This window comes from Rattus rattus, chromosome 12 (assembly GCF_011064425.1).
Source record: "Rattus rattus isolate New Zealand chromosome 12, Rrattus_CSIRO_v1, whole genome shotgun sequence".
Lineage (NCBI taxonomy): Eukaryota > Metazoa > Chordata > Mammalia > Rodentia > Muridae > Rattus > Rattus rattus.
In genome coordinates this window covers 49,560,808-49,574,478 of record NC_046165.1, presented here as the reverse complement: position 1 = coordinate 49,574,478, position 13,671 = coordinate 49,560,808, and the positions used below count along the sequence as shown (strand labels likewise).

The 13,671-nt window shown below is 46.5% G+C and overlaps 1 protein-coding gene across 2 annotated transcripts in view; it reads right to left on the bottom strand.

The window, feature by feature from the left end:
• Lrch1 (leucine rich repeats and calponin homology domain containing 1) overlaps positions 1-13,671 on the bottom strand; it is a 177,038-nt gene that overhangs the window by 52,046 nt on the left and 111,321 nt on the right. For both annotated transcript variants that reach the window (XM_032918278.1, XM_032918279.1), the window contains exons 4-7: positions 11,653-11,758; positions 4,380-4,516; positions 3,741-3,868; positions 2,426-2,489 (exon numbers count right to left, since the gene is read on the bottom strand). In XM_032918278.1, coding sequence (XP_032774169.1) covers positions 2,426-2,489; positions 3,741-3,868; positions 4,380-4,516; positions 11,653-11,758 — 435 coding nt within the window. The remainder of the gene's footprint in view (positions 1-2,425; positions 2,490-3,740; positions 3,869-4,379; positions 4,517-11,652; positions 11,759-13,671) is intronic.

The window sequence follows — 13,671 nt, the reverse complement described above, 5'->3', positions numbered from 1 at the left end:
TCACAAGTTAAGAAACTGATCCTCATTTTCCCCTCTCTCCATTTTAGTGTTGCTATTTAGGGACAAGTGACAAGCATCCTAAGCCACAGGAAGCAGGACCTCTTGCAGAGAGCTCGCAGGTGTGTGGTCAGTTCCTGAAGCGATTTTCGCTCTTGGACACATGCGTAGGCCACTCAGAAACGCCAGAGAGCAAGCATGAATTTCATTCACCAGACAAATATTCACAGAGCCCCAGAAGTTCTTGCTTAACTATCTTGAGAAAACTGTGTGCTTGCTATTTTCTTGACCAATGTCAAATCAATCAGATGATGGCATCCATCAGAGAAAGGAGACAGGCGTGACTCCTGACCCCCACAGTGAGGTGCAAATGGGGAGTGTCTCAACCAAAAAATTTACAGGTAACACACCATGTGTATAATTCAAACCCTTATCACTTTAAAAGAAAAAAAAAGAATCACAGAGACGTGCTCGGACAATGAGGCTAGCGTGTGAGGTAAGAAAAACAAAGGAAAGACGTGTTTTATTCGAGTGAATCGTAATCTTTTTTTACAGTTCCCTTTTCCCTCCACCCACCTCCTACCCTCACAGCTAGCAGAAGTCCAAAGATATGCATCTAATTAAGGGAAGAGAATAAATCCTTGGGCTCTCCTCAGAATGCTATTAGCATCCTTCTTGTATGTAAGAGAGGGATAAAGAAGTTCCTTCTGCAATGTTCTATTAATGGACTTACTCTTCCAAGAGAGAGAAAGGAGAACTTGTTTTAATTTAATGGAAAATAAGCCCAGGGTGGGTAGTTTCCGCGACAGTCATCCGTTTGAGGGGACTTATGAGTTTTCATGAAGTCCAGGGGGCTAAAGAGAATGGAACACGAGAAAGCAATGTGCTCAGCACTCCAACCCCAGCGGCAATCACAGCCAGCTGCCAGCCTGGTTTCATGTGGGTCGCTGCCTCGCACGGATACTGGATGCCTTCTGCTTCCCACTGACTCTTCGCGGAGCCGTTAAAAAGAATTCTTTAGGGGTTGGGGATTTAGCTCAGTGGTAGAGCGCTTGCCTAGGAAGTGCAAGGCGCTGGGTTTGGTCCCCAGTTCCGGAAAAAAAAAAAAGAATTCTTTAACAACAACAAATGAGGAACTTCGTTTTTTATATGTCTGTGTGCGCACGTGTTACTGTGCGTGTAGCATGTGGAAGCCAGAGGCCAATGCTGGGCGCCTTCCTCGCTGCCTCTCCACGTTGTTGTTGAGACAGGTCCCCTCACTGAACCTGGGTCCCACTGACTTAGCTGAGCCAGCTGGCCTGCAGCTCCAGGGAACCTCCTGTCCCTCTCTTCCTCACGGTGTGATTACAGGTTCACACTTCTGGGCCTGGGTGTACAGGGGCTCTGGGCTGAGCTCAGGGTCTCGTGCTTGCGTAGCAAGCATTTTACAAGACTAACCCATCTTCCCGGCCACAGACTTCAGGTTATATTTGTCTTTAAATTTTGTGGAAAACAGACCTTTCTGTTTACTAAAGCTCAAGACCAGGAGAACTGGAATTTTTTTCCTGAAGTCACACCTGATTAAAATGTGATTTTTTTTTTTTATTTTCATTTTTTAGTGAAGTAATTGGCCTAGTCATTGCAACCTCAAGGATCCCCTATGGGTTCTAACAGACCATACATGAAGCCAAAAAAAAAAAAAAGATACGAATGGAGTGCTTGCTCTATCACTAGTGAAAATTCTATCATGCCAGACTGATTTAACTGAGCTTACGCATAAATTTAATTTTCTGAACACAAGGCAGCTCAAGGATAAGAAATACAAATACTGTTTCTCAAACTATAGGTCAGGGCCAGCGAGATGGCTCAGCAGGAAAATGTGCTTGGTGCCAAGCCCAATGACCTGCCAAGAGTTCGATCCCTGGAACCCACATGGTGGAAGGAGAGAGCTGACTCCTGCCCGCTGCCTTTGGACCACCACACGTGTGTTGTGACACATCCACACCCTCTGGACATACAGATTCGCTTAAATATTTTAAAATGCAACAACTAGCTACAGACATTTCAGTGAATAAGCAACTCACATGTAATATGCATTGATTCTTTGACACGTAGGGACCTATATAACCGCGCATCCCTAAAGTACCGTTACAAAAAGGTACATTCATCCAAGTGCCTCATGCTGACACACGGTCCCGTCGTAGTATTCATTTAGTACAGAAGACTCTTCTAGGTACTGTGGGAGTGGGACAGGAGGAAGCCAGAGTCTCTGAGGCACCTGAGAGGCAGCCGCCAACATTCACACACCCCCTTAGGGCTCTAAGCTGCTATCACAGGTGCTTGAGCTGTCAGATCATTCTAATGTGCCAGCGGCTCTTTCTAGAGGACGACTTTGGCAGACAGACAGACAGATGCAGAAGGCAGGGCAATGCTGTGCCCCCAGATTTACCTCAGTGGCAGATAACCGCTTATCTCCATTATCGCTTCCAACCCCCGAATCGGAGTCCTTCTTACTGCGGCCGACGTCATCAATATTCGGTTTGATCGGAAAAGAATCCAAAATCACAAAATTGACACCAAGGGACACCAGTTAATAATGGGATTATGACTTCATTATAAAAAAACATGTCATCAACAGCTGAAGTCATTGATACATGGCAACAAGTCAGTCTCGTTCTAAGAACTATTAAGATCACACAGCTATAAAGAAAACTTACAGCTGCCAAGGACATCATCCATTCTCTGAACCCAGGGTTTCCTTCCTCTGGGGGACAACTTATTTCTTTAAAACAGTTACTAGTTTTATCTTATTGGTACATATATAAAAGCAGTAAGATATATCATCACTTTATGTCATAGGTATTGAAACATTATTTTCAAGCATTTTGAAAACCTTTCTGGTATTTGATTATACCTTGGAATATAAATATAAAATAATTAATACATATTTAAAGTGTTCTTTTGAAAATGGCATTAGGGTAGTTGAAACTTTCAAGTCAGTCTGTTTAGCAAATCACATGGGGAAAGATCTCTGCCTTGTAAAATTCTCAAGAAAAATGCATTTCTTTAAGTGGGTCACTGTGGCTACTCTGTTCTCTGGATGCACGAGGCCTGTCTTATACCACAAATGGCTCAATGATGCTTGAAAGAATTCTAACACTTACACATGAAACTGGAAATGGGATAAAAACCTCCCACACTACATTTTAAAAACCGAAGCCTGCAGATCTTAGCCGTGTTAAGATAAAACTTACAGCTGGCAGGTACACAGAAAATTGGTAGCTCTTAACACTTCAGCTTGATACAGTCATTCAATCAAGAACAACAGGCTTGAGATAGGATCTTGCTACATGTACTGCTCAGGCTGGCCTCAAATCCATGACCCTCTCGACCCTGTCTGCTAAGTACCAGGATCACAGGAGCTGGTACACCTAGCTTAAAAGGAACGACTGTTAAAATGTATACAAAACAGAGTTTGGTATAGCGGTGCTAACTGTGTAGGCATGAAAATCCGCTACAGACCCTATTTAGAAGATCCACACACGTACTCTGGAAGCACTGATTACTGATAAGGAGAGGTCCCTTGGAGGGATTAGAGATTCTCCATAGCATCAGTTTTTTGAATGCCGTTATTTTCTCAATCTCCAAGTCATAAATGTGAATCACGTGAGCAAAGCATACGGATCCTGACGCCAGGTTACCTGGGCGGCTGCGGTGAGAGTCACTCTAAGTGGGCTCTTTCGGGAAGGAAGGCGCTAACTCACCTGTCTTCCACGTGCTGGTGTAAATGGGGCCTCTCTATGGAGTGGAGGTAAAGGGAGTCGGCTGTCTTTATCTGGCATGCCTGTATGCTCAGATACTTAAATATGTGCACTTTTCCTTTCGTGCAAATCTGCGGAGAAATCAGGGATGAGGATTTATTTCTCAGTGACAAAACAAGATGTAAGTTCCAGGTCCCTGACCATGCAGTTTAACCTTTAGAATGTCATGACCAGAGTGTAACTTGTCTCAACGATGTCAACAGTCCTATTTTAAGATGTTTAAGTTCAGTTTTCCCAGCTAATGTTCAAATAAGGAACATATAGCGCCCTGTGTAGGCCATACAGTCTATGATAAGCTTCACTGAATGTACGTTATCAAACCTGTAACTCTGCCCTTGATGGTTCAAACAGGACAACAGAGCTGTGAGGACAGATGAGATCCCAACCCAGGCAACGTATCAGTCAGATCGACTGGAAGCTTCACTGTGTGTTCGGTGGGACTGGGGAGGGGGAGAGATTGCTGACTGCATCCATCATGCCTAGTGCAGCTTCCGGTGTACGGGAATCCTAGCCAGGGCTCTGCGGAGAGTCACACGGACCACAACTGTGCAGCCCGGGCCTTGGCTCTAGGCAAGTCCTCACCTGAGCTGGAGGGGACTGCAGGGGGTTGTTCTCAAGGAGGAGCACTTGCAGCTGCTTCATCTCCCGAAAGCAGACGGGGATCACCAGCACTTTGTTGCAGGAAAAGTCGAACTTTACCAAGGGGAGATCTACTAGCTCTGGAAGAAGAGAGAAAAGGGGCAAATTTAAAAAACAAAGTCTCAGGAAGTAGCAGGATCAAGTGGCTACACGCTCAAAAGTTCACTCTCTGTGTAGCTAGAGAAACTCGGGCTAGCAGAGTCAAAAGTGAGCCGTGCCACTCATGGCATGCATATAAAGAATTGCCCTGAATGAGGGGCCGTTTCCCTGGGGACTCGGTCATTACACACTGTCCTGGAAACACGTGCCATTGAACTGCACGAGCCGTGCCATGCAGAGCCGCCATCCAGAGCATGTTACTATACCGGTTCTCCTGAAGCGCATGCTGATTAAAGATGATATACTCTACGGAAAATCTATCTAAAACTGTCTGGTGAGCTGGCACGGGCCCAGAGAGAGTTTCAGTAACTATGCTCCTGATTTTGTCAGAGGTTGCCATTGCTACCCTCCGACCCCATACACTACTCAGTGTTATCTAACTTAGGGTTTTCCAGAAGGACCCATTATCATTCCTATGGGGCCGGGCTTCGTTCTACTGCCTTTGAAGCTGTCCACAGCTCGACTCCCAGGGAAGGATGTTGCACTCAGCCTGTGGTTCCCACCCAGAGGCACAGTAAACACTCAGTAATTTCAAGCATTCCAACCAACACGGGCAGCTGCTGGGCACAAAGTCAAATCCATAGAGCGAAGCCAGGCTGAGGCAAGCCAGAGCCTAGGGTGACGCTGGCAGATCTCTGATCTGGCTGGGTGGTGACTACAGTGGGCTCACTTCAGAACAGTGCCAGAACTTTTGGTACGGCAGCTGTTAAAGGCCAAAATAGAGTGGCTTCAAATACTTCTGGCCTAAAGTGGAAGAGAGCCAGAAACTAGATAGGGAGAGGACCCGAGGAAGAGAATGGAGCCTTTAAGAAGCACCAGCAGTTAGTTCCCTCTCCTTGTCTACATGGCTGAGGCTTTCGATCAGCTCCGCAGTACTGTTTTAGCCCTGCCAACACCATTCCCTTGGGGTGAGCGCTCATCTTCTCAGAACTCGAGGCCTTGGGAATGATAGGGGCTTCCCATCTTTCATCTCTCGGTGCATTACCCAGTCTACAGAACAGAGTCATTTTGAGACCAAAATTCTAGAAGGAAGAACAACACTCAACTCCCAGGTCTCAAAGTGAAGTCCCCATCAGGCTCTACAGGACAAACTCAGGAAGTGTATTTCAAAATGGATGCCATGGAATCTCTATTTCCACCCTGCAGGAGCAACCCCCAGTGGGGGCAGCCATGAGTCTCACGCCTTACTCCTAAAAGTTGTTTGGATGAAGGGCTGTGGGCTCAGGGAGGCAGCTGTGCACGGTGGAGCTGGAAGCATGAGGGTGAATGGAAGGGAAAGGAGGGTCCTGGCTTGGTATTTCTATTGCTGAAATAAACACCATGACCGAAAACGACCCGGTGAGGAAAGGTTTATTTTAGCTTACAGTCCATCATAAAGGTAAGCCTGGGAGGGAACTGACGTCGAGACATGGAAGAGTGCTGCTTACTGGCTTGCTCCCCGTGGCTTGCTCAGCCTGCTTTCCGATAGATACCACCTAGGACCACCAGCCTAGGGATGGAGCTACCCACGGTGGGCTGGAGCCCCCCCCCACATCAAACATTCATCAAGAAAATGCCCCCACAGACTTGCCTACAAGTTAATCTGGTGGAGGTATTTTCTCAATTGAGGCTCTCTTCCCAGATCGCCTAGCTTGTGTCAACTTGACAATCAAACAAGCAAGCAAAAAACATAACAGCAACAAAAACTAATCTGCGTGGTTAGAATTTTCATGTTACAGTCTGCAGACCAGCTAAAAAGGATGGGGATTCCCAGGGCAGGATGACTTCAAAGTTAGGCTATCTCAGCGATGTTAAATTTGATGAGACTCTGCGTTCTATGGGACATGGCTTGTGTGATTCCTTTGCTAGAAGAAAGGGGGCTTTCTAGACAATAGCTATTACACAGCAAGTGTTCCCAGAAACTTTTACCAACTAAAATGAGGACTCTGATTCGTCACTAGAGGACTGGCTACTCGGGGCAGTAGAGAACTTGCAGGTAAGCAGATAAGGGATACTTTTGACGACAGCTGCTTCCTTGTCCTTTGGTTCCAACAAGTAGTGTAGAGGAAGAAAGGCTCGACAGTCTCCAGAAGCCACGCCTAGGAGGGAGTGACAGTCTCACAAGACTGACCCACTAAAGGTCAAGAGGAAGAACTGAGAGAGAAACGAAGAAGGGGAGGAGGGGCAAGAGGAAGAGGAGAAGCAGGAAAACAGGAAGCAGGAGTCAGACAGGAGAAGGAAGAACAGGAAGAGAGGAAAGGAAAGGAAGAGAAACAGGAGGAAAAAGGAGGAAAAACAGCACAGAAGCAGGAGGAAGAAGGGGAATAAGAGGAGGAGGAGGGGAGGAGGAGGAGGAGGAAAAGGAGGAGGAGGAAAAGGGAGGAGGAGGAGGAAAAAGGAGGAGGAGGAGGAAAAGGAGGAGGAGGAAGAGGGAGGAGGAGGAGGAGGGAAGAGGAGGAGGGGAGGAGGAGGAGGAGGAGGAGGGGAGGAAAGGGGAAGAGGAAGAGGAAGGAGGAGGAGGAGGAAAGGAGGGGGAGGGGGAGGAGGAGGAAGAGGAGGAGGAAGAGGAGGGAGAGGAGAGGGAGGAGAAGGGGAAGGAGGAGAGAGAAGAAGAGGAAGAAGGAGAGGAGGAGGAAGAGGAAAAGGAGGAAGAGGAAGAGGAGGAGGAGGAAGAGGAAGAGGAGAAAGAGGAAGAGGAGGAGGAGGAGGAAGAGGAGGAGGAAGAGGAGGAAGAGGAGGAAGAGGAAGAAGAGGAAGAGGAGGAGGAAGAGGAGGAGGAGGAAGAGGAGGAGGAGGAGGAGGAGGAGGAGGAGGAGGAGGAGGAGGAGGAGGAAGAGGAGGAGGATCTCCACATTCCTCTCTCCGGTCAAAGAAAGGCAAGAAATAACTACTTCAGTCCCCTGCCCTCCTGTCCTAAAAGTATAGAGTATGGCTTCCTGTAGTAAAACCACACAAAACTGACTGGGGTAACTGGACTGCAAACTTCTATTTTTCCCTCTCCTCAAATTGAAAACATATGAGGAGAAAGAAAGTCCCCAAGAGAACAAATGTAAGTAAATAGGAAGGTCACTCATGGCAGCCGGGTGCCATCAACACTTGTCAACAGAGCTCTCTAGACTGAGGCAAAAAGAAACTTGATATTCATCTTTTTTTTTTTTAAATAAAAATGACATTCCCTGTAAACTTAAGTTTTAGCTTTGGGTATATTTTAAAATATCATAGCTGAGAGTACATGATTATGAAAGGAGGAGTAAGTTGTAACTGATCCTTTTAGAAAAAAGAGTGTTCTTACAGTGAAAGAGAAGGCAGCAGGAAAAACAGAACCCAGGCTCTGCAGGTGGCCCCTCCTCCCCTGGGCCACAGGACAGTGTAATAGGCTTTCCCCTCGGAAATGGGTACAATGGTCCAATCATTTCTGACACTTCCACAATGGTTATCGCAGGCACTTAAATGCAGTGGGGCTTCTTAATGCCTGAAAGGCTGTGCTGCACAGATGTGCTGTGAGTTAAAATTTTGTTTGTAGTTATCATTAGCATTATTTGCTTTTTATTACAATTAGGGAAAATGGTTTTATACACGCAAAAGAAAATGAGAGCGTGCGGTACTGAATGGAAAAAGTCCATCCCCTTATATGAGCTCACCTCAGATAAGGCAATGACTCCTACGCAGAGGTATTTTCTAATTCTTCTTGAATGTAAGCCAGCGTGAGTAAGGTGAGAAACAGGGGCAGACACCTGAGCCCTCCGCACTGCATTTTACAGAGTTTCTCCACACGGGTTTGGGAGCTGTTTCCATGTCTGGAACAAGCAGTAACAGGATGGCAAAACCCAGGCAGCTTTCAAAGTGCCACTAATAACTGCCAAATGAACCACACACCAACTGCTTCCAAGTCTGCAATTTTGCACTGAGATGCCTTTCAAAAGACTCCATGGAAATCTGCTACTGCAAAGCTTCCTACATGTGTCTACGTATATATGTAGAGTTAAACGGTTAATTATAACCTTTAATGGGACAACAATGTTCCTTTAGTAGACACCAGAGGGTAACAAAGCAAAAGCCCAATGCCAAGAATGCGTAATTCTTCTGGAGTTGTTGGCCAGTAAGGGCCCATTGGTCTTCAAACAATACGAGCTATTTCCAATGCTCTTGGTTACTCTCCAGAACTTGACAGTTAGACCCTGCTTCTGAAGATGCCACATGTGTGAACACAGTGAAATCAAGCTGGTGCTGACCTGGAAGTGTCATCCCCACTGGCTACCATTCACAGAGCTTGGAAGTGCTATGCAGGCTACCAGGGAAACATGTAATCATCAATCATACCCTGGCCTGGCAAGGCATGCCCACTGGGATAATAGTAGCTCAAACATCATAGACTAATAATAGATCAATCATCATAACAAAGCACTTTCTGACTGGATTTAAGTCAACCCCACAAGATGAAAACTATACCTAGCAGCATTAGAGATGGCTTGTTAGGTAACAGGCCCTAAAGCAGAATCTCCTCGTGTTCTGTCAAAACTTGACACTGTATTAAACTGACTCCTAGTGACTTATCATTATGTCCACAGTTCAAGACATCTCTCAACCCTTATCTGAGAGGCAGTGGATGAAATGCAAATGGCCAAGGCCAAGAGAATGAGAGACTTAGCTCTAAATGGAAACAATATACTCCATCCTCTCATCCCAAGGCTTGGGGATCATTGAGGAAGGGAAGGTGAGAAAGAGCAGAAGACACGGACGGTGGAGAACTATAGGGAAACAGTGACGTCTGGAGACAGCAGAGTGGCTCAACAGGAGCTTGCAGCAGTTGCCACAGGACACACAGCATGGATGCAAGGCCAAATCTCAGCGTGAGGTAGAAACTGTCCATGAAGTCCTACTCCCTGCTGTGGAGTGATGGGCAACTGTTAGCTGCTGGGGAGGGAGGGAGGGAGGGAGGGAGGGAGGGAGGGAGGGAGAGAGAGAGAGAGAGACAGAGAGACAGAGACAGAGACAGAGACAGAGACAGAGACAGAGAATTTTCTCTAAAAGTACAGCCCCTGGTGAATTGGCCATGCTTCTATGTAAAGCCACACATCCAAGAATACTTGGGTAGCACAAATTGGTCTTGAGTTAAACAACAACAAAAATGATGAATAGGACACAAAGGTGGCTGGGCAGGGAGGCAGGGTTGTATTAAATAAGAATTAGGGAAGGGGGTAATTTGATCAACTCATGTTGTATAAAACGCTCAAAGAATTAATACAAATTTTTAAAGTATATTTTTGAAGTCAACACAATCTCTGGAAAGTAGAGTACTTGTCAAAGAAGTACTTGGCACTCAGCTTCCCATCTACTCATTCCTGACCCATAACCGTGCATGTGTGTGTGCATGCATGCGTACATGCATGCGTGTGTACGTGCATGTGTGTGTATGTGTGTGTGCACTCGCACCCGTGCGCACATGTTATCTATGCACATGTGTGTACATGTAGAAGGCAGAGTTGGCCATCAGGTGTCTTTCTCTTTTGCTCTCTCTTTTGTCTGTTCTAGTTTGCTTCAATATTTGAGACAGGGTCTGTACTCTAAGTGTCCCTTCGGTTCTCTGATAAAGAGCGCTGGTGAAAAGCAACTGGGAGGAGAACTTAGAGAGGGGAGAGTTTGCTTCACCTTGCAGGTCACACCATCCACTGTTAGCAGAAACTATGGAGGAAGACTGCTTGCTGCTTCACTCTCTGCCTTTAGCTGCCTTTCGTAGACAGACCAGGACCACCTTCGTAGGGACAGTGCCACACACACCTCTTACATCAATTAGCAACAAGGCTCTCTTACACACATGTCCACAAACCAACTGATAAAGATATCTCCTTTTTCAAGTGATTCTGGGCTATGTCGTGTTGCCAGTGAACGAGGCCAGTCTCTCATTGAACCTGTAGCCCACTGGCTTGGCCAGGCTGACTGACAAGTGAGCTCCAGAGATCCGTTTATCTACACACCTCCTCAGTGCTAAGGTTACAGGTCACGCCTGGCTTTTATATGAACGCCGGAGATCCAAACATATGTCTAGGCTTATGGAGCAAGGACTTAACACACCAAGCTATTCCTTCATCCCCCTTAAGCACTTATAACTTCTAAGTAAATATGTCTACATGCTTAAACCCTCGTGCCCTGGACAACAGGGACATACTGCAAGAGCCCACGACAGGGCTGTCTGGGGGATACTAAGACTGACAATGCTAGGATCAGGGGAACCAAGTGTCCATGCAAAGCTTTAGGGTCATCACTGGCACTAGTGACTGTGGCCTCAGTGCAGGGAGGACTCGGCTGTAGTATCACTCTCACACAGAGGCAGAATGCAGACACTGTGGGTTCCCTACCAGTGTCCCCAGATCCCCAAATCCTGATAGCCAGGATCTGCAGGACTGAGCTTGTCCCCTCCACTGTTAGCTTCAGGTTCCAGAATATCACACGCCTGTCCAAGAAGAATTCACACCACCATGTTATATGGACTGGCCAAGTCCCACGCCCCAAAATTCAGATATAGAAATCCTAACCCCAATACATCAGAATTCAATGGTATTTTGAGATGAGGCTTTAAAGGGGTAATTAAGTAACACGAAGGCCACTACAATAGAGTTTAATCCTCTGGTATAACAGTAAAAAGAGACCAGGACACAGACACAGATAATGTGTTGGGGGATGGGGCGGGAAGTAGACTGACAACCATCTGTAAGCCACAGAGAAAGGCCTTGGCAAAGACAACCCAGAACAGTGAGGAGATACCTTCTTGTTATCTGCACTACTTTCTCTGTAGACCTTTACCAGCTAACGTATGTCCCACTAATGGCTGTGTTGCTCTAGCCTCAACTCAAACTACAACTTGACCATCACTGTTCTGACATCTGTCGGTGAGATTATTAACTACTAATTATTAATTGTTAATCGTTATCTATTAATTATTAACAACAACCAGTGTACACCTACACACACACACACACACACACACACACACACACACACACAAGACACACGACTCCTCATAAAAGTAAACCAAAAAGGTGATGTCTCCCATTCTCTTCACTCTGCCCTCCTTTCTTACCTGGTGGTAAAACCTTAAGGTAATTTCTTCGGACATTCAGTTCCCGGAGAGACTTCAGCTGGCCTATCTGCTGGGGCAAGGCTGTGATCTCATTGCAGCTGACATCCTGCAGCAAAAGGAGGAGGGGGTTTCAGGGAATCAAACAGGGATAGCAAATACCTTTTCCCAAGCATTACATGTGAATTCTCCTCAAAGAACTTAAATGCTTGGACAACTCTATATGATACATTTATACTGCTCTCCAGGTCCTAGTCAGTGGGACTCAACAGTGAAGAAAAGGAGTTTGCTTCGCAATCTCCTTTGAGGGCACAAAAGATATTAGTGGCCTTTGCTAGCTGTTTCTGTCGCTTTTGATTTTCAGGTGCTTGGACCTTACTCAATTCCCACCACAAATTTACCAGACAATATTATTACTCACAGCTCAGGAAAAGGTGGCTTTATGGCCCCAGGCAAGCAGATGCCAGTTGACATTAGGATGGAATTACCAGCCACTTTTTAGAAAGAAGGTTACATAGCCTCCCATCATACCAAGCTCTTACACAGAGAAGTACTAGCCCACCAACTGGATATGTAATTTATTTCAAATGGACCTGTTGTCACGTGGCTGAAAGCTACGGCTGACGGCTGCACACACATTTGTTAAGCAAGTCTGTGAGGCATGAGGATTTAGTCACCTTTGCTAACCCACTAACCTAGATTAGAACCAGCTCCTGCCGCATAAAATACAGGCAGTTCTTATGCTATAGACTCATTATTTCCCCCACATCTTCCCTTCAGCTCCTCTTCTTCTTCTCTTCCTCCTCCTCCCCCTCCTCTTCCTCTTCCTCCTCCTCTTCCTTTTTCTCCCTTCCCCCTCCTCCTTCAGCTTTCTTCTCTCACATTCCTAGAACCTCCTTCAGTCTGAAGTGTGGTACCTCTCAGAGGGACTCTTGCATAGAGCATTCTCTGGCTGCCTCTGTCATCCATCCACCCGTCCGTTAGTCTACCCCGTCCTCCCACTCCCACCCCCATCCATCCTTGTCAGACAGAGCTATCGTAGCACAGATTTCATTCTGTTGTTCACCAACATAAGCTTTCAGAAAGGCGCGTCCTCTGTGAGGATGTCTGTCAATTCCTCCAGGGCCACTCTCTGAATATTCCCTTACATCCTACGCTCTAACCATGCGCTCACCACTTGAAGTTTCAGTGTTGGCCAATGCTGTTTCACAGTCTCCAAATTCATTCAGGCTTCCTCCCCTGCTTGGTATGCAAGGTCTGGCATTGTCCTTCTGGCCTCCTACTCATTAGTCATGGCTTGACCCAAGCCTCAAGTTTCCCCTTTAAAACCATTCCCATGATCCTCTCCTTCTTGGGTATTGCTCTGATCAATAGCCAAGAATGAGTATTTTCCTTCTGCCTTTGCGGGCAGGGTGTACCTGTAATTTACTTGTTCCCTTTTTCTCCCCCACCTGTAAAGCTGGAAGTTCCCAGGTGAAAGGACCCATGTCATGTTCTCTCCATCTCCTAGCAGGATACCAGGGATAAGGCAGGGATAAAATTTCTAATACCCTCTGATGTAGACACCCCACGATACTATGGCTCCTTGTACCTTGCGTCTGGGACCTCAGAATAGTTTAACATGTCAGTCAAATTCCATGCATGTCCCACTTGCTATTATAGAACCGAAGACACATCCAGGCTCTAGGCTGTCCCAGTGAGGTGGCATATCAAGCAGGGGGAGCCTGAAACAGCACTGGGTTATGATGTAGCCCAGTTACCTATGAACCTGCAAGGCAACCTTTCACTTCAGAGGTCGCCAAGGCCTTGTTCAAAACTCTGTTCTACTTTCCTTCAGACTAGATGAATGCATCACTGACCAATCGATCTCTTGCTGGACTCCAACTCCACAACCAGGATCCCTGTTAGACCAGGCTCCATCAGTCAACGATCCCCATCCACTAGCCTTGCCCCCAGGTGATCCCCAAGTGGCACTGCTTCACAGAGGCACATATCCACACTGGTGCCAAGACTGCAGTCCAT